The following is a 21,289-nucleotide window of genomic DNA, read 5'->3' as shown; positions in this document are numbered from 1 at the left end:
GAAATTATATTTTTTTACACCGGCTTTGCATGAATTCTTACAAAAAAACTGTGGGGTCAAAATACTTACAACACCCCTTAATAAATACATTAAGGGGTGTAGTTTTCAAAATGGTGTCGCTTGTGGGGTTTCCACCATTCTGACACATATGAGCCTATGAAAACCTGGCTGGGTGCAGGAAAACAAAATGTACTTCAAAATTTATAAAATCATTACTAAACTTGTAAGTCTTCTAAATTGCTCCCCAAAAATTTTTTTTCCCCAAAAGTGCTGCCAAAATAGAGTAAAGCGATGGAAATATATATTTAATAAAAAAAATTGTACAGTATGTATGTACATATGTGACATATTGCAGTTAAAAATAGGGAAAAATTATAATTTTTACAAAATTTCTTCAATTTTTCTATTTTTCATTAATTTCCGCAAATCGTATCAGCCTACTTTTACCACTAAAATAAAGTACAACATGTGACGAAAAAACAATGTCAGAATTACTTGAATATTCAAAACTTTCGCTGAGTTATTCTCTGATAAAGTCAGACATACCAGATTTAACAAATCTGGCTTGGTCATTAAGGTCTTTTCAGGCCCGGTCATTAAGGGGTTAATACGTCTCTATTGCGTACCTAATCTAATAAATGTTTTGATGCTGTGAACTATGGTGTTGTTGTTTATTTTAAAAAGAACGTTTATTATTGACGAAGTTCTGATCATTTTTAAATTTATGCAATTTTTTTCTAAATGCTCGACTAGCCATTTTTTTTTCGTTTAACCAAGTGGGTGTTGTAAAGAAAAGTGTATGACGCTGGCCAATCAGTGTCATACACTTCTCTTCATTCATGCCCAGCTTTATTCACAGCACAGCGTGATCTCGTGAGGTCACGCTGTGACGTGACTTCCTCCCAAAGTTCCTTCACCGGAGCGATGAGAGAATGACCAGACATCACCTCCAGCTATGCCAGGGCAGGAATGAAGAGAAGTGTATGACGCTGATTGGTCAGCATCATACACTTTTCTTTACAACACCCACTTGGTTATATGGAAAAGTAAGTTGGGCATTCAGAAAAAAATTGCAGAAATCTGATAATGATCAGAATTTTGTCGATAACAAAAGTTTAAAAAAAACAAAAAAACAACACGGTCGTTATCAGCGTCAAAGTGTTTATTAGATTAGGTAGGAAATAGAGAAGTATTAACCTGTTAGTGACCGCCAATACGTCTTTTCACGGCGGCCATTAATGGACTTTATTCCTCCGGCACTGAAGTGCATGTGAGAAGGAGGAGCCGACAGTGAAGTCAGGGACAGTTACATAGTTACATAGTTACATAGTTAGTACGGCTGAAAAAAGACACATGTCCATCAAGTTCAACCAAGGGAAGGGAAAAGGGAAGGAAAAATTTCTACACATAGGAGCTAATATTTTTTTGTTCTAGGAAATTATCTAACCCTTTTTTAAAGCCATCTACTGTCCCTGCTGTGACCAGCTCCTAAAGCGGAATCCCCGGCCATAGCAACCGACGATGTCGCCGGGGATTCCGATCCAGGAGAATTCCCTCACTTCAATGTCCATATATAGGACTTTTCCTTGAGCCATCCCCTACAGGAAGTGGGGTGACTATGTACAAGGCGGCCGTGTGGCATTACCTACAGGGGGGCCGTGCGGCATTACCTACATGGGGGGCCGTGCGGCATTACCTACATGGGGGGCCGCGCGGCATTACCTACATGGGGGGCCGCGCGGCATTACCTACATGGGGGGCCGCGCGGCATTACCTACATGGGGGGCCGCGCGGCATTACCTACATGGGGGGCCGCGCGGCATTACCTACATGGGGGGCCGCGCGGCATTACCTACATGGGGGGCCGCGCGGCATTACCTACATGGGGGGGCCGCGCGGCATTACCTACATGGGGGGGCCGCGCGGCATTACCTACATGGGGGGGCCGCGCGGCATTACCTACAGGGGGCCGCGCGGCATTACCTATAGGGGGCCGTGCGGCATTACCTATAGGGGGCCGTGTGGCATTACCTACAGGGGGGCATGTGGCATTGCTTACAGGGGGCTGTGTGGCAGTGCTTACAGGGGGGCTGTGTGGCACTACCTACTGGGGGGCTGTGTGGCACTACCTACTGGGGGGCTGTGTGGCACTACCTACTGGGGGGCTGTGTGGCACTACCTACTGGGGGGCTGTGTGGCACTACCTACTGGGGGGCTGTGTGGCACTACCTACTGGGGGGCTGTGTGGCACTACCTACTGGGGGGCTGTGTGGCACTACCTACTGGGGGGCTGTGTGGCACTACCTACTGGGGGGCTGTGTGGCACTACCTACTGGGGGGCTGTGTGGCACTACCTACTGGGGGGCTGTGTGGCACTACCTACTGGGGGGCTGTGTGGCACTACCTGCTGGGGGGCTGTGTGGCACTACCTGCTGGGGGGCTGTGTGGCACTACCTGCTGGGGGGCTGTGTGGCACTACCTGCAGGGGGGCTGTGTGGCACTACCTGCTGGGGGGCTGTGTGGCACTACCTGCTGGGGGGCTGTGTGGCATTACCTACTGAGTATCTATAGGAGGTAGTGTGTGGCATTATCTACAGAGGGCAGTGTGTGGCAGTATCTACAGAGGGCAGTGTGTGGCAGTATCTACAGAGGGCAGTGTGTGGCAGTATCTACAGAGGGCAGTGTGTGGCAGTATCTACAGAGGGCAGTGTGTGGCAGTATCTACAGAGGGCAGTGTGTGGCAGAAAATTTACAAATTAGATTGAAACGGATGCAAAACGGCCGAGAAAAATGGACCAAAACCGCCGTTTTTATCGGCCGACACTCGGACCCTGTCGTGTGAATAGAGGCTAAAGTTATTGGATGACGCGCCATGTCTCTACACAGTCGGAAGTGCTGTCTTAGCAAAGACATGGAGCGTCATCAATCATAGAGCACACCCTATCTCGTCGTCCACACCTCCTCCTCCTTCACTCTAGGATTTTTTGCGCTGCCTGGCCGCCTTGTCTCTCCTCTAACATGCCCCCACGTGTGTGTGTGTGTGTGTGTGTGTGTGTGTGTGTGTATGTATGTATGTGTATATGTGTGTGTGTGTATATATATATATATATATATATATATATAGTAAATAATAGTGAGGCACTTACATACAATTATAGTAAATTATGTAAAAAAGGCCCAGTTCACACAGAAGCTGAGCCGGTGCCATCATCGCCGGATCTCAGCTGTATCTGACAGCTGACATCCGGCTGTAATGGCGGGGACCGAAATTATCTTTGATCCCCGCCGTTAACCCCTTAAGTGCAGCGCTCAAACGCGATTGCTGCACTTAAGGTGTTTGTAGCTCATCGGAACCCCAGCAATGAAATTGCCGGGGTTCCGGTGGCTGCAATGGCAACCGGAGGCCTAATACTGGCCTCCCGGTCTGCCTAGCACCGAAGCCGGTCAAGATCCGCCCGGCGGCGGAGCCTGATCGGCTTCCGTAGCTGCCGGCAAGATGGCGCCGGGTCAGGAGCTGATCCGGCGTCATCAGCGGTGGAAGTCTGCTGTACTGTACAGCTGACATCCACCTGTAACGGCAGGAAACGGAGCTAGCTCCGATCCCTGCCATTAACCCCTTCGATGCAGCAATCGAAAGTGATTGCTGCATCGTAGCGGTTACTAGCAGATCGCCAGCCCTGACAGGCAATCAGGACTGGCGACTGCTGTTATGGCAACAGGAGACACAATGGTCTCCTGCTCTGCCATTACGGAAGCCGATTTAGGCCCCACCGGGAGGCGAAGCCTAATCGGCTTGCTGTCAGTGAATGACTGACAGATCTAATACATTGCACTACATAGGTAGTGCAATATATTATAAAAGAAAAAATCTGACCGTTGGACCTTCAAGTCCCCTAGTGGGACTTGAGAAAAAGTGTAAAAAAAAGTATAAAAAAAGTGTAAAAAAACGTGCAAAAAATAAAAGTTTGAAAACAATAAAAGTTTCAAGTAATCAAATAAAACACAATCCCCCTTTTACTCTTATCAAGTCCTTTATTATTGAAAAATAATAATAAACCATATGTATTTAGTATCGCCACGACCGTAACGACCTGAGGTATCAAAATATTATATTATTTATTGCACGCGGTGAACAGCGTAAAAAAAAAAAGGAAAAAAACTTTACCAGAGTTTCTGTTTTTTGGTCACTTTGCCCTACAAATATTAGAATAAAAAGTGATCAAAAAGTCGCACGTATCCAAAAATGGTACCTATAAATAACTATAGCTTGTCCCGCAAAAAACAAGCCCTCATACACCTCCGTCGACAAAAAAAAAAAAAAAAGTTATGGTTCTCACAACTTGGCGACAGAAAAAATACATTATTTTTACAAAAGTAATTTTATTGAGCAAAAAGTTGTAAAACATAAAAAAGTGCTATAAAATAGGTATCACCGGAATCGTACTGACCCGCAGAATAAAGTTAACATGTAATTTATAACGCATGGTGAACGCTGTATAAAAAAAAAACGAAAAACTGTGCCAGAATTGCGTTTTTTTGTTTACCTGGCATCCCAAAAAAGAGGATAAAGGTGATCAAAAAGTTGCATGTACCCCAAAATGGTACAAATAATAACTACAGCTCGTCCCGCAACAAACCAGCCCTCATACCGCTACGTCTATGAAAAATAAAATTAGTTATGGCTCCAATAAGTCAGGAAATAAAAAAATATGCAGTTGTGCCCGAGGGGAACATTTCTTCTGTTTCAAGAGGCGATTTATCAAGGACCTAAAATTAGGGAACCAGGAAGGGGAGAGCCAAAACATATCCGCTGGAAGCGACGGTGCCCGTATTATACCAGGACAACACTTCCCAGCAAAATTCCTCAAACTACAAAGGTGCGGAGTGTGGACCAAAAGGGGGATAAGAAATCACACCATTTATCAGTGTGACACTGGCCTGTGCAGAAAGGATTGCTTCACAGCGTAACACACATCTATGGATCATTTTATTTTATTTTTTTACCCCATTAATATACCACCTGACTATGCCCCTTATATACTCCGCCCCGCTTACATGTACCCCCACATTATAAATGGAAACACCAGCAATACTCAAACAAATATAGTACCAAGCAAAATCCGCTCTCCAAAAGCCAAATGCTGCTACCTCGGCTCTGAACCCTACAGCGTGCCCTAACAGCAGTTTCCTTCCACATATATGGCATCGTCATACCCGGGAGAACCCTTTTAACAATTTTTGGGGTGTGTGTCTCCAGCGTCATAAGCTTGGCATGACATATTTGCCACTGAATGGCATATCTAGGGAAAAATATAAATTTTTCATTTGCACCATCCGCAGTGCATTCATTTATGGAAAAGACCTCTGGGGTGAAAATGCTCACTACACCCCTTAATAAATGCCTTGAGGGGTGCAGTTTCCATAATGGGGTCACTTCTCAGGGGTTTCTTTTTATTATTTCACATCTGAGCCTCTGCAGCTGTGAACCAATACTTTGTAAATCGCCAAATTAGGCCTCCACTCCGCATGATACTCTTCACTCCTGAGCCCTGTCATATGTCCAGGCAAAAGATTAGGGTCACATGTAGGGTGTTTCTAAAACCGGGAAACACTGCATAATAATTAGAGAGCTGTCTTGTTATGGTGGCACAAGCTGGGCACCACATATTGGCATATCTATGGAAAAAAATCCCATTTTCACTCTGCAACATCGAGTGCAACAACCTAAAAGAATTGAGTCAAAGACCTAATTTAAATAAAGAATTATAATTTTTATTATTGCACAATACAAGAAATAAATATATTTACTCACAAGTTTAAAAAGACAAGGATGACTACCACAGTGTGGAAAAAGAAGCCAGACACGTGTATAATGGGGCTACTGTAATAGCATATGCATAACAAGGATATATATAAGAGACCAAGGTACATAAATAGATTAATAAATAAATAAATTAATTACTAACACCTGGGTGCACACTAATTTCTACAAAACACCTGCAGGGTTAAAATGCTTACTACACCCCTTGGTAAATGCATTGAGGGGTGTAGTTTCCAAAATGGGGTCACTTCTGGGGGGTTTCCACTGTTTTGGGCCCACAGGCGCCCAGAAACCAATCCAGCAAAATCTGCACTCCAAATGGCGGTCCTTCCCTTCTGAGCCCTGCCGTTTGCCCAAACAGCAGTTTATGACCACATATGGGGTATTGCCGTACTCGGGAGAAATTGCTTTACAAATGTTGGGTTCTTTTTTTCCTTTATTTGTTGAGAAAATGAAAAAATTTGCGCTAAAGCTACGTCTTATTGAAGAAAAAGGATTGTTTTTATTTTCACTGCCAAATTCTAATAAGTTTTATGAAACATCTGTGGGGTCAAAACGCTCACTACACCCCTAGATGAATTCCTCAAGAGGTGTAGTTTCCAAAATGGAGTCACTTTTTGGGTGTTTACATTGTTTTGTCCCCTCAGGGGCTTTGCAAATGTGACATGGCCTCCGCAAATCATTCCTGCTAAATGTGATCTCCAAAAGCCAAATAGCGCTCTTTCCCTTCTAAGCCTCGCCGTGTGTTCAAACAGCTGGTTATTACCACTTGTGGGGTATTGTTTTACTCGGCAGAAATTGCTTTACAAATGTTGCGGTGCTTTTTCTCTTCAGTGCTTGTGGAAATGAGAAAAAATTAGCTAAACCTACATTTTCTTTGAAAAAATTTAGATTGTCATTTTCAGGGCCTACTTCCAATAACTTATGCAAAAAACCTGTGGGGTCAAAACACTCACTATACCCCTAGATAATTTCCTCAATGGGTGTAGTTTCAAAAATGGGGTCACTTGTGGGAGGTTTCCACTGGTTTGTCCCCTCAGGGGCTTTGCAAATGTGACATGGTCTCCGCAAACCATTCCTGCTAAATGTGAACTCCAAAAGCCAAATAGCGCTCTTTCCCTTCTCAGCCACGCCGTGTCTCCAAACAACCGTTTATTACCACATGTGGGGTACTGTTTTACTCGGGAGAAATTGCTTTACAAATTTTGCAGTGCTTTTTCTCCTTTAGTCCTTGCGGAAATGAGAAAAAAAATCGCTAAACCTACATTTTCTTTGAAAAAATTTAGATTTTATTTTTCACGGCCTACTTCCAATAATTTCTGCAAAAAAACCGTGCGGTCAAAATGCTCACTACATCCCTAGATAATTTCCTTGAGGTGTGTAGTTTTCCAGATGGGGTCACTTTTGGGGGATTTTCACTGTTTTGGCACCGCAAGAGCCCTTCAAACCTGACATGGTGCCTAAAATATATTCTAACAATAATAAGGCCCCAAAATACACTAGGTGCTCCTTTGCTTCGGATGCCGGTGCTTCAGTCCATTACCGTAATAGGGCCACATGTGGGATATTTCCTAAAACTGCAGAAACTGGGCAACAAATATTGAGTTGCATTTCTCTGGTAAAACCTTTTGTGTTATAAAAAAAATTGTATTAAAAATTTATTTCTGCAAAAAAATATGAAATTTGTAAATTTCACCTCTACTTTGCTTTAATTCCTATGAAATGTGTAAAGGGTTAAGACATTTTCAAAATGCTGTTTTGAATACTTTGAGGGGTGAAGATTTTAAAATGGGGTGACTTTTTGGGGGTTTCTAATATATAAGGCCCTCAAAGCAACTTCACAACTGAACTGGCCCCTGTAAAAATAGCCTTTTGACATTTTCTTGAAAATGTGAGAAATTGCTGCTAAAGTTCTAAGCCTTGTGATGTCATAGAAAAATAAAAGGATGTTCAAAAAACGATGCCAATCTAAAGTAGACATATGGTTGATGTTAATTGGCAACAATTTTGTGTGGTATAACTGCCTGTCTTACAAGCAGATACATTTAAATTGAGAAAAATGCTAATTTTTCGCAAAATTTTGGTGTTTTTCACAATTAAATACTGAACATATTGAGCAAATTTTGCCAGTCACTTAAAGTGCAATGTGTCACGAGAAAACAATCTCAGAATCGCTTGGATAGATGAAAGCATTCCGTAGTTATTACCACATAATGTGAAACATGTCAGATTTGAAAAATGAGGCTCTGTCAGGAAGGTCAAAAGTGGCTAAAGAGGGAAGGGGTTAAATGTGCCTTTATTACTGCTGTGTGAAACCAGTCTAATATTTATAATCAACTAATATATTGAAGGCTTTTCAAGTATTTGAGATTTTTGTGTTACAACAAAGATGGTCTTACCTTTGCAGTAGGTAGTAGCTCTGATCTCCAGGATAAATCTTCAATTTCAACACTAAAAAGAAAAAAACTTGTGAAATTACAAATCAAAAGTATTATTTGAAAAAAAATACGTAAGGCTTTATTTTATTTTTTTAATTACCCATATTACGAATAATTTGCTATGTTGACGTTCTTTAAAAATACCAAAAATAATCAGGACTATATTTACCAGTTGAAATGTCAAGGGAATAGAACTTCTCCAGCACAACATGATATACTGTACACTGTTGAAATAGCTTTAATGACCCCACTATTTCTTGCATTTTATACTGCTTTTTAAAAAAAACAAAAAAAAAACACATCAGTTTAAGTGTTTTTATGTTCCACACAGGAGAAATATATATAGTATTTCACAAATACCAGGATAAAATCCCATTTTAAGTTTTATTTTATTTTTATCTAACCCGCTTATTAATAAAGAGTAAGAGGACTTCCCAATAAGTTGAACAAAAAAACAACACCACATTTTTCTCCCTTCCTTCGACACCCACTGACCTGAGTACAGCTTCATATAAGCATTGGACCGGCACTAAGTCCATACATGTCTCCCTTCTCACTGTCTGTGCAATATATGGGACACCTGTACATTGAAGAGAGTTTGTGTCCGCTGTGACTCTGCCACATACTAAACTCGGAAAACCCCTTTAAGTCATAATTTAGGGTCTGCTTAAAGTGTAGGAATCATCAGGAAATGACATATTATATAAATCGGGTTTTTATTATCAATATACTGTATATTTGGTGTTTTAGAAAAATTAATAATCCATATATATATATATATATATATAGGTATATATATATATATATATATATATATATATATATATATATACACATATATACAGTGAAAGAAATAAGTATTTGATCCCTTGCTGATTTTGTAAGTTTGCCCACTGTCAAAGACATGAACAGTCTAGAATTTTTAGGCTAGGTTAATTTTACCAGTGAGAGATAGATTATATATATAAAAAAAACAAAACAGAAAATCACATAGTCAAAATTATATATATTTATTTGCATTGTGCACAGAGAAATAAGTATTTGATCCCCTACCAACTATTAAGAGTTCAGCCTCCTCCAGACCAGTTACACGCTCCAAATCAACTTGGTGCCTGCATTAAAGACAGCTGTCTTAAATGGTCACCTGTATAAAAGACTCCTGTCCACAGACTCAATTAATCCGTCTGACTCTAACCTCTACAACATGGGCAAGACCAAAGAGCTTTCTAAGGATGTCAGGGACAAGATCATAGACCTGCACAAGGCTGGAATGGGCTACAAAACCATAAGACAGACGCTGGGTGAGAAGGAGACAACTGTTGGTGCAATAGTAAGAAAATGGAAGACATACAAAATGACTGTCAATCGACATCGATCTGGGGCTCCATGCAAAATCTCACCTCGTGGGGTATCCTTGATCCTGAGGAAGGTGAGAGCTCAGCCGAAAACTACACGGGGGGAACTTGTTAATGATCTCAAGGCAGCTGGGACCACAGTCACCAAGAAAACCATTGATAACACATTACGCCGTAATGGATTAAAATCCTGCAGTGCCCGCAAGGTCCCCCTGCTCAAGAAGGCACATGTACAGGCCCGTCTGAAGTTTGCAAATGAACATCTGGATGATTCTGAGAGTGATTGGGAGAAGGTGCTGTGGTCAGAGGAGACTAAAATTGAGCTCTTTGGCATTAACTCAACTCGCCGTGTTTGGAGGAAGAGAAATGCTGCCTATGACCCAAAGAACACCGTCCCCACTGTCAAGCATGGAGGTGGAAACATTATGTTTTGGGGGTGTTTCTCTGCTAAGGGCACAGGACTACTTCACCGCATCAATGGGAGAATGGATGGAGCCATGTACCGTCAAATCCTGAGTGACAACCTCCTTCCCTCCACCAGGACATTAAAAAAGGCTCGTGGCTGGGTCTTCCAGCACGACAATGACCCGAAATATACAGCCAATGCAACAAAGGGTGGCTCAAAAAGAAGCACATTAAGGTCATGGAGTGGCCTAGCCAGTCTCCAGACCTTAATCCCATCAAAAACTTATGTAGGGAGCTGAAGATCCGCATTGCCAAGCGACAGCCTCAAAATCTTAATGATTTACAGATGATCTGCAAAGAGGAGTGGGCCAAAATTCCATCTAACATGTGTGCAAACCTCATCATCAACTACAAAAAACGTCTGACTGCTGTGCTTGCCAACAAGGGTTTTGCCACCAAGTATTAAGTCTTGTTAGCCAAAGGGATCAAATACTTATTTCTTTGTGCACAATGCAAATAAATATATATAATTTTGACTATGTGATTTTCAGTTTTTTTTAAAATATAATCTGTCACTGGTAAAATTAACCTAGCCTAAAAATTCTAGACTGTTCATGTCTTTGACAGTGGACAAACTTACAAAATCAGCAAGGGATCAAATACTTATTTCCTTCACTGTATTTGAATTGGGCTGTGAAATGAAAAAAAATTACATTTTTTCCAATAACATGTCATTTTTTATCAAAATTTCTTATTTTCACAGGGAACAAAATACCCCATTTTGTTGCCCAATTGCTCCTGAGTGCAGCAATACACCATTTGTTGGCGATAAACTGCCGTTTGGGCCCATGGGAGGCCTCAGAAGGGAAGGAGCGCTGTGTGTTCTTTGGAGTGCAGATTTTGCTGGTTTGGTTTTCGGGTGCCATGACGCATTTGCAGAGCCCCAGAGGTATCAAAGCAATGGAAACCCACCAGAAGTGACCCCATTTTGAAAACGACACCCCTCAAGAAATTAATTTATGGGTAATGTGACCAATTAGACCCCATAGTTTCTTCACAGAACTTATTTGAATTAGGCTGGGAATTAAAAAAAATATTTATTTTTTCCAATAATATGTTGTTTTAGCTCAAAAATTCTTATTTTCACAAGAAATAAAATACTCCATTTTGTTGCCCAATTTGTCCTGAGTGCGGCAATACCCCATTTGTGGTGATAAACTGCTGTTTGGGCCCACGGGAGGGCTCAGAAGGAAAGGAGCGCTATTTGATCTTTGGAGTCCAGATTTTGCTGTATTGGTTTTCGGGTGCCATGTCGCATTTGCAAAGCCCCAGAGGTATCAAAGCAATTGAAACCAACCACAAATGACCCCATTTTGGAAACTACACCCCTCAAGGAATTCATTTATGGGTGTTGTTCTTCACAGAAATTATTTGAATTGGGCTGGGAATTAAAACAAAATTATTTTTTTCAAATAACATGTCGTTTTGGCTGAAAATGTCTTATTTTCACAAGAAACAAAATACCCCATTCTGTTGCGCAATTTGTTCTGAGTGCCGCAATACCCCATTTGTGGTGATAAACTGCCGTTTGGGCCCATGGGAGGGCTCAGAAAGAAAGGACCACCATTTGGCCTACTGGGGATTTTCTAGTGCGAAGTCATGTATGCAGAAGCCCCTGAGGTACCAGTACAGTTGAAACCCGCAAGAAGTGACCCCGTTTTAAAAACTACACCCTTAAGGCATTCATCTAGACCGGAGACCTACACCCCATAAACTGTAATGTGGGTTCTCCCAGGTATGGCAATACCCTACATGTGGCTGTTATCAGCTGCCTGGGCACACAGCAGGGCCCAGAGGGGAAAGACGAGGGGGATAAGCTGTGCGGAGTGCATCAGGGTAAGTAAAATTGGGGTAAATTATAAACCAAGGGATGTATGATAAATTTTAAAACACTCTTTCATACAGAGCTCTGGTTATTCGGGACACTTGTCACATTGATATATTGTGTCATCCCTTATCGCCCTCTTATAGCAGACTTTGCACCCCTTTTGACTTTTTCCCTTCTTGCCAGTTTGGGGAACTTCTCCAGGAAAGTGTTGCCGCCCTGGTACGATGCGTGTGGCCCGCTTCCAGAAGTACTGGGTGCCCCCCCTTCTTGGTCCCTAAAGATTAGGTTCTTGATAACCACCTCTTCAAATTCCAGGAAAGTTTCCCTCTGGCCTGCACATCGATGTAGCACGTACGCGTTGTAAAATGCCATCAGTATGATGTGCCTGGCCAGCTTCTTATACCACACCGCATGGCGCTGTAGGGCTTCAGGACTTAATCTGACAAGTCCATCCCTCCCATGTACCTATTGTAGTCCAGGATGCAGTCTGGTTTAGGGGTGGCCTTTCCTTCATATATCCTAAATCTGTAGGTATACCCTGATGCACTCTCGCACAGCTTATACATCTTCACGACATACCTTGCCCTCTAAGGCTGGGTTCACACGTGGCGGAATTTCACTTGAATTCCGCTGCGGACACTCCGCAGCGTTAATCCGCAGCGGAGCCGTTTCTCCATTGACTTCCACTTCTATTTAGAAGTGTTCATTTAGACGAGGCGTAAAATTCCGCTGCGGAGCATAGGCTGCGGAGCGGAATTTGGTGTCCGCAGCATGCTCTGTCTGTTGCGGACTCATGGCGGAATTTCTCCATTGACTTCAATGGAGATTCTAAATTCCGCAATGAAGTCCGCAGCTGTCATGCACATGTTATGTGTGCTGCGGATGCGTCTTGCTTTTTTGACATGACATTTCTTCATTCTGGCTGGACCTATGTATTTCTAGGTCTACAGCCAGACTGAGGAAGTCAATGGGGCTCCCGTAATTACGGGAGCGTTGCAAGGAGACGTCAGTAAATAGTCACTGTCCAGGGTGCTGAAAGAGTTAAGCGATCGACAGTAACTGTTTCTGCACCCTGGACAGTGACTACGATCTCAATATACAGCAACCTGTAAAAAAAATAGAAGTTCATACTTACCGAGAACTCCCTGCTTCTGTCTCCAGTCCGGCTTCCCAGGATGACGTTTCAGTCTAAGTGACGGCTGCAGCCAATCACAGGCTGCAGCGGTCACATGGACTGCCGCGTCATCCAGGGAGGTCGGGCTGGATGCCGAAAGAGGGACGCGTCACCAAGACAACGGCCGGTAAGTATGAAAGTCGTTTACTTTCACTAGGGAAAGTGCTGGCCCTTCTCTCTATCCTGCACTGATAGAGAGAAGGGAAGCACTTTTACCGCAGTCCGCAGCAGCTAGTCCGCATCAATTTACTGCACATTTTGGGCAGATCCGCCGCAGAATCTGCAACGCGGATTCTGTGCGGCACTGATGCGGACAGTTACGGAGGAAATACGCCACGTGTGGGCATGCCCTTACCCGGCAGGTACTCGCGGAATTTAACCCTCCCTTTAAAATGTACCAGGGACTCATCAATAGAAATACACTTCTCGGGGGTGTATGCTTGGGAAAACCGGGCACTGAAACGGTCTAATAGGGGTCTCCGTTTATACAAACGGGAAATGGTCAAAACTGGGGTCATCTCGGGGTGGGCACGGCTCATTATCAGTATAATGTAAGAAGCGAAGTATTGCCTAATTTATTTATTTTTTTAGGTTACAGTTCAGTTCTGAAGTTGCTTTGGAGGGGCCCATATATTAGAAACCCCTATCAAACACCCCATTTTAGAAACTAGACCCCTCAAAGTATTCACAACAGCATTTATAAAGTTTATGAACCCTTTAGGTGTTTCAGAGAAATTTAGAACAAAGTAGAGGTGAAATTTACTTTTTTTTTTTTGTCAGAAAATCCCCTTTATACCATTTTTTTTATAACCCAAAAGGATTTATCAGAGAAACGCAACTTAATACGTATTGCCCAGATTCTGCAGTTTTGAGAAATATCCCACATGTGGCCCTAGTGCGGTAATGGACTGAAGCACCGGCCTCCGAAGCAAAGGAGCACCTAGTGGATTTTGAGGCCTCTTTTTTATTAGGCACCATGTCCGGTTTGAAGAGGTCTTGTGGTGCCAAAACATTGGAAACCCCCCAAAAGTGACCCCAATTTGGAAACTAGACCCCTTAATAATCCATTGTAGTTTTCTTGGGGTGCATGCGGCCTTTTGATCAGTTTTTATTCTATTTTTAGGTGGCGTGGTGACTAAAAAACAGCAATTCTACTATTGTTTTTTTATTCTATTTTTTTTTACAGCGTTCACCGTGCGCTATTAATGACATATTAACTTTATTCTGCGGGGCGATACGATTACGGCAATATCTGATGTTTATAGTTTTTTTTTTAATGTCTTATGGCGTTTGCACAATAAAATAAGTTTTGTAAAAAATCATTCACTTTTTGTGTTACCTTATTCTAAGAGCCAGAACTTTTTTATTTTTCAATCAATAAAGCCGTGCGAGGACTTATTTTTTGCGTAACGAACTGTAGTTTCGTTCAGTACCATTTTTCAGTACATGCGACTTTTGATCTATTTTTATTCCATTTTTTGGGAGGTGAAGTGACCAAACAATTGTGATTGTGGTACGGTTTATTACTATTTTCTTTTACGGCGTTCACCGTGCGGGATAAATAACAAAATAATTTTGTAGTTCAGGCCGTTACGGACACGGCGATACCAATTATGTATAGTTTATTTGTTTGTTTATATGTTTTTATTAATAATAAATGACTGATAAGGGAAAAAGAGGGATTTTTACGTTTAATACTTTTATTTTCTTATTTTTACACATCTTTTTTTTTACTTTATTACTTTGTCCCACTAGGGGACTTGAGGGCAGGAGGCCCTGATCGCAATTCTAATACACTGCACTGCATGCGTAGTGCAGTGTATTAGAACTGTCAGCTACTCACTGACAGCAAGCATAGTGGGTCCTGACTTTGTCAGGACCCACTAGGCTTCAGTCTATGGCATAGCCGGACGCCATTGTTTGGTCTCCGGTTGCCATAGTCACCATCGCGGGCCGCTATCGTGCAGCTTTTCTGTTTACATTCATTCTTTTACTGCTGTTGCGCGAATAACGCTTGTCCCACGGAAGTGCTTCCGTGGCGCATGCGTGATTTTCACCAATGGGTGCGTGATGCGTGAAAAACGCCTAAATATAGAACATGTCGTGAGTTTTACACAGCGGACTCACGCTGCGCAAAACTCACGGACTGTCTGCACTGCCCCATAGACTTGTTTAGGTCCGTGCGACCCGCGTGAATACCACGCGGGCTGCACGGACGAAAATCACGTTCGTCTGAATCCGCCCTTAAAGTCATGAAGCCCTAACTACATAGTGCAGTGTATTAGAGCTGTCAGCTATTCACTTAAAGTGAGCTTATTAGGCTCCTCCTCCAGGCGGGGCCTAAAAGGCTTCCCTATTTGGCAGACCAGGCGGCTATTGTTAGGCCTCTGGTTGCCATGGCAACCATCGGCATCCCCGAGACTACATCTCAGAGGTGCCGACAGACTAGGAACAACCTAGATGCAGCGATTGTTTTTGATCGCTGCATCTAAGGGGTTAATCGGTCCGATCGGAGGTTAGCGCCGGTCCTGGCCGTTACAGCGAGGTGTCGGCTGTAATATACAGCCGACACCCGGCGGTGATGGCGCTGGCTCAGCTCCTGAGCCAGCTCCATCACCATTGCGTACAGTAACGTGGGAAAGAGCTAACACACTAGTGCCAACGACGCATCTGTACGTGATTTTGCGGGAAAGGGTTAAACACATTTTAAATGCAGTGTATTTTTGTGAGTTTGTGGTGTGTATAGTTCTTTATCTTATGTTCACCTGCTGTACTTTCTTGTTGTAGCCGTGTCGCCAGAGCGACTTCCTTCACTACTCAGTTAGCATTGTGCAGTTGTGTTTCTATCATTTACTCCCCCCATGGGCTGGCTGGCAAATTTTATACTGGGGGGCAAGCACAAAGAAGTAGTTGTGTTTTCATGGTGGGATCACACACGCAAACTAGTACTGCTTGGGGCCTGTTCACACCTGTGTCAGTGTTTTACGTTGTTCTGCTCCATCAGAGGGAACTAATTGACTTTAATGGTTTCCATCTGGTTTCCGTCATGGTGTTTGAAGCCATACCAAAAACAATATGGTAGCATGCAGTATTTTTGCACAGATCTGTGATGGAGGCCCTAATACTCCTACACCATGACAACACTGACTGAATAATTTTTCCATACTGTTAGTGAATAATACCGCCACATCATAACCACATATTACCACCACATAGTGACTAAATAATACCAACATACTGTTACTGAATAATACCACCACATCACATCCACCTAATACCACCACATAATGACAGAAAAATATACCACCCTACTGTTACTGAATAATACCTTTACACCAAGAGCACAGATTACCCCCACATAGTGTCTGTATAATACCCCCATAGTGTTACTAAATAATACCTCCACACTGTGACCACATAGTGACTGAATAATACCCCCATACTGATACTGAATAATACCTCCACACCATAACCAAATAGTGACTGAATAACACCCCCATATTGTTACTGAATCATACTGCCACACCATAACCACATAATACCACCACACAGAGTCTGCATAACACCACCATCAGGTTACTCTTTAATACCTCCACACCATAACCACAAAGTGACTGAATAATTCCACCATATTGTTACTGAATAATACATCCACACCATGACCACATGAACCGCCACATTTTGTCTATATAATACCCCCATATGGTTACTGAATAATACCTCCACATCATAACCACACATGACCAATATAAAGTGGCTGAATAATACCACCATACAGTTACTGAATAATACCTCTACACCATGACCACATATTACCACCACATGATTACATATGACCAGGGGGGTAGCTAAAGGCTCAAGGGCTCTGGTGCAAGAATACAGCACCATACTGTTACTAAATAATACCTCCACACCATGACCACATATCACCACCACAAAGTGACTGAATAGTACCCCAATACTGTTAATGAATAATACCTCCACATCATGACCACCTATTACCACCACATAGTGACTGAATAATACCAAACTGTTACTGAATAAAACTGCCACATCATGACCACATAACACCGCATAGTAACTGTATAATAACACCATACTATTAATGAATAATACCTGCACACCCTGACCACAGTGTCTGTATAATACCCATACTGTTGCTAAATAATACCTCCACACCATAACCACATAGTGACTGAAAAATATCACCCTACTGTTACTGAATAATACCTCTACACCATGACCACATTTTACCAACACATAGTGACTGAATATACCACCATACTGTTAATGAATAATATCTCCACACCATGACCACATACTACCACTACATAGTGACTGAACAATACCACCATACTGTTACTAATTACCACCTCCACACCATGTCTACATACTACCACCATAGTGACTGATTAATATTACTATACTGTTAGTGAATAATACCCCTATACCATGACTACATATTACCACCACAGTGTCTGTACAATACCCCCATACTGTTACTAAATAATACATCCATACCATAACTACATATTGCCACCATATAATGACCATATAGTGGTAGCTGTCAGTTATACACAGGAGCTCTGCAGACTATATAAGTGATTACAGTAAAGTTACATCCAGTGAATTACATGTTACGTCTTCTCTGATTAGTCATTAACTTTCCCTTTTCTTTCTCATCCGGCCGAGACCACTGTAACGACTTATTCCAGCCACGACTCATCTCTGCAGAATTTGACACACAGACATGTTGGTTCTTCACTTTTCCAGCTTCCTACCCACCTATACCACATACTCTAAACAAACTCGTAATCCACTGTGCTTCAGAGGGTAATAATGTCCCCATTGGTTCCTCACACATTAAAGGTGTCCCCTCAGTAACTGTGCCCCCTTTGTGCTTTTATAGAGTAAAAGTGCCCTGTCAGTAATAGTGCCTCTTCTGTGCCACATCACAGTAATGATGCCCCCTTTGTTCCTCCATACAGTAACAATGCCTCCTTTATTGCCTCCACACAGCCATAATGCCTTTTTTGTGCCCCCTTACAGTAATAGTGCTCCTTAAGAGCCCCTATACACTAATAATGCCCCATTTGTTCCCCCACAGAATAATAATGCCCCATTTGCTCCAAATAAATAAATAAAAAAATACAAAAAAATACAAAATAAAAAAACAACTCAGAACCGTTCCAGCAATGAGTGTCAGGATCCTCTTCCTGCTCTCTACAAACGGGTGCAGGTGGCACGATGCAGTTGGCACGATGCAGTGATGTCATTGAGCTGCCTATTCCAGAATAACCCTTTAATGTAAGTGGAGTTGTTTCTTGTTGGAAGAAAGAACATTTGCTATACGAATTGTGGAACTAAGTGCTGCCTGAACATTTTTTGGAATATTCCTTCAGATGACATGTTCATCTATAGTTTCAGACATTGGTCTGTAGTAGGCCACTGCAAATGATCTTTAGATAAATTCTAAAACGATGATATGCCAAAATAGTAGAAATCTGCCATTTTAGATAACTTTCATGTGTGTGGGAAAGATTAACACCTTCGCTCACAATGATGTAATAGCATGCCCTGGTGCGGGGGTGATGCATGGAGCGGGCTGACTCGCTGTATTACAGCTGACACTTGGAAATAACGGCCAGGAACAGAGATTACACTGTTCCTGGCCGTTTAACCCCTTAGATGCTGCGGTCAATCACAACCATGGCATCTAAAACCTTAGAAACAGTGGGACTGTCCCTTCCGACAGACTAATTATTGCTGGTTCAAGCCCCCTAGGAGGATTAATAAAATGCGTAAAAAAAAAAAAGTTAATAAAGTGTTTAGTAGTGAAAAAAATAGAAGTTAAAAAACCCCCTCTTTCCGTTTTTCCTCTAAAGTAATTAAAAAAAACAAACAAATGCTATCACCGCGTTCGTAAAAGTCCAAACGATTACAACATAACATTGTTTAATTTGCACGGTGAACGCTGTAAAATAAAACATTAAAATGCCAAAATCGCTGTTTATTGCTCAATTTAGCTCCAAAACATGTTTTTCAAATAAAAAGTGATCAAAAAGTTGTATGTACCAAAAAATTTTACCAGTAAAAATTACCGCTAGTCCTCCAAAAGATGAGCCCGCACACCGCTCAATCGACGTAAAAATCCAAAAAGACTATCAGTATGTGGTTAAAACTTTTTCTTTTAACAAATCGTTTTTTCTTTGTAAAAGTAAAAATATAAAAAAACAATTAAAATTTTCTTTTTTTTTAGTTTTACAATTTTTTTATTGTAAGAGAACAGCAATACCATGTAAACTTTATAAAGACCAAAGTAAACAAATAAGAAACATCAAACAAAACAAATGTGTACAGGTAATATGGCAATATTCGGAAAGAAAACAAATATCCGTGTAAGCGGATAATCAAGTATAGTCATCCATTATCAACAAATTGGAGGAGATATAGTCACAGAAAAAAATAGTTTCTGCGTGAGGATTAACCCAGAGGAGATATAGAGAGATAGGGGTACTCAAGAACACTTATAATAGTTATGGAAACTTCCTATATTTTCTCCAAGGCCCCCATATTTTTAAAAAGATATCCCTGGAATAGCTTTTCCAATGAGAAATTTCTTCAAACCTATAAATTTGGTCTACTTTCGCAATCCAATGTGCTACTGACGGGGTTTCAGCAGACAGCCAGTAAGAGGGGATCAATAATCTAGCAGCAATTAGCAAAATCTGAAATAGTTTAGAGGGTGGAATCCTAGTATTAGAGGGATTGATCAGTAACAGAGCTAGATCTGGGGAAGCGAATATAGTAGTGGTGCATATATTGTTGCAATAGGTAAAGATATCTCTCCACCATTTTTGAATGACGTCACAGGACCACCAGATATGAAAAAAAAGTACCTCTAGCTGCATTACATCTCCAGCAGGTATCCGAATGTGTCGGCGTATATATGGAGGTTATGTCAGGCGTTTTATACCAACGGGATAGGATCTTATAGCCATTTTCCTGTATACGGACACATCTGGACATGGTATGAGGAGCTACCATCAATTTATGAAGTTCAGCATCAGAGAATGACCTGTTAAGATCCTTCTCCCCTATTCTAACAAAATACGGAGTTGAAGATGGGGCGAACTATATAAGTCTTTTATATAATAATGAAATAGGTTTGATAATTGGTGACGTCTGTGACAGAAGCTTTCCAAACCATAATAGAGGACGTTTTCTAGCAATTACCTGGCCTAAAGTCCTGATTTTAAGTTTAAGAAAGGAAAGCAATGGAGAGTGATGAATGGGGATTCCTATTATTGAGGACAGGGAAAGGTCATCTTTTATATCACCTAAGTCATCGAAAAGCTGTGTTAACAAACATCTAGAAGAGGCAATCGCGCTAGGAATACTTTCCTTTAAGGCTCCTTGAGCTAGGCCCAATATATCTTTAACTTGTAATAAAGGGGAAGAGACTGAACAATTTTCTGAGCTTAATAGAAAAGATCGCCAGACCTTAAACGTCGCTAAAGTGAGCGGATTGTATAACTTGGCCTCCTTTATAGAGTCCCCGTTATATAATACCAACGTACGGAGAGGAATTGTGGAAAGATCATTTTCTATTGACACCCATAACTTATATACCGGGGCGTGGATCCAATCTATGATCCTTGAAAGATGTATAGCCTGGTAATATTTTTCAGGATCAGGTAAACCAATACCCCCACAAAATTTTGGTCTGGTCAAGATGTCTCTAGCAATTCTAGCTTTCTTATTTTGCCATATAAATTTAACAAATAATCTATTGACCTCTGTAAAAAATGTCTTATTAAGCGGAATCGGCAAAACTTGCATAAGGTACGTAAGCTTAGGGAGAATAAATGACATTAAAACATTCTTCCTACCAAACCACGAGATAAAAGGGACTTCAAACCGCTTTAATTGAGCCGGCAGAGCGGCAAGGAAAGAGGCATAGTTTAGGGAAAATAAAGTATCTAAATTGTTTCCAATCTTAATACCCAAAAATTTCAGATAGGGAGAGGTCCAATCATAGTCAGAGCCTTCTGCCAGTTGTTTTTTACGGGCCTCTAGTATGGAAAATCCTAAGGCTTGAGATTTTAAAGTTGGACAAAACACTAAATGAGTCAAAAATGTGTTGAAGTTTTGGGAGTGCAGTTTCGGGATTGGTGATCATCAGTAACATATCGTCAGCGTAGGCCG

At 41.7% G+C, this 21,289-nt stretch overlaps 1 protein-coding gene across 4 annotated transcripts in view; it reads right to left on the bottom strand.

Moving 5' to 3' along the window:
• Positions 1-21,289, bottom strand: part of PGAP1 (post-GPI attachment to proteins inositol deacylase 1) — a 734,955-nt gene that overhangs the window by 368,660 nt on the left and 345,006 nt on the right. For all 4 annotated transcript variants that reach the window (XM_075830035.1, XM_075830037.1, XM_075830034.1 and 1 more), the window contains one exon: positions 8,221-8,272. In XM_075830035.1, the coding sequence (XP_075686150.1) occupies positions 8,221-8,272 (52 nt within the window). The remainder of the gene's footprint in view (positions 1-8,220; positions 8,273-21,289) is intronic.

Source organism: Rhinoderma darwinii, chromosome 6 (assembly GCF_050947455.1).
Source record: "Rhinoderma darwinii isolate aRhiDar2 chromosome 6, aRhiDar2.hap1, whole genome shotgun sequence".
NCBI classification, from domain to species: Eukaryota; Metazoa; Chordata; class Amphibia; order Anura; family Rhinodermatidae; genus Rhinoderma; species Rhinoderma darwinii.
Note: the sequence above shows the minus strand (reverse complement) of the source record. Positions and strands in the feature narration are given on the sequence as shown.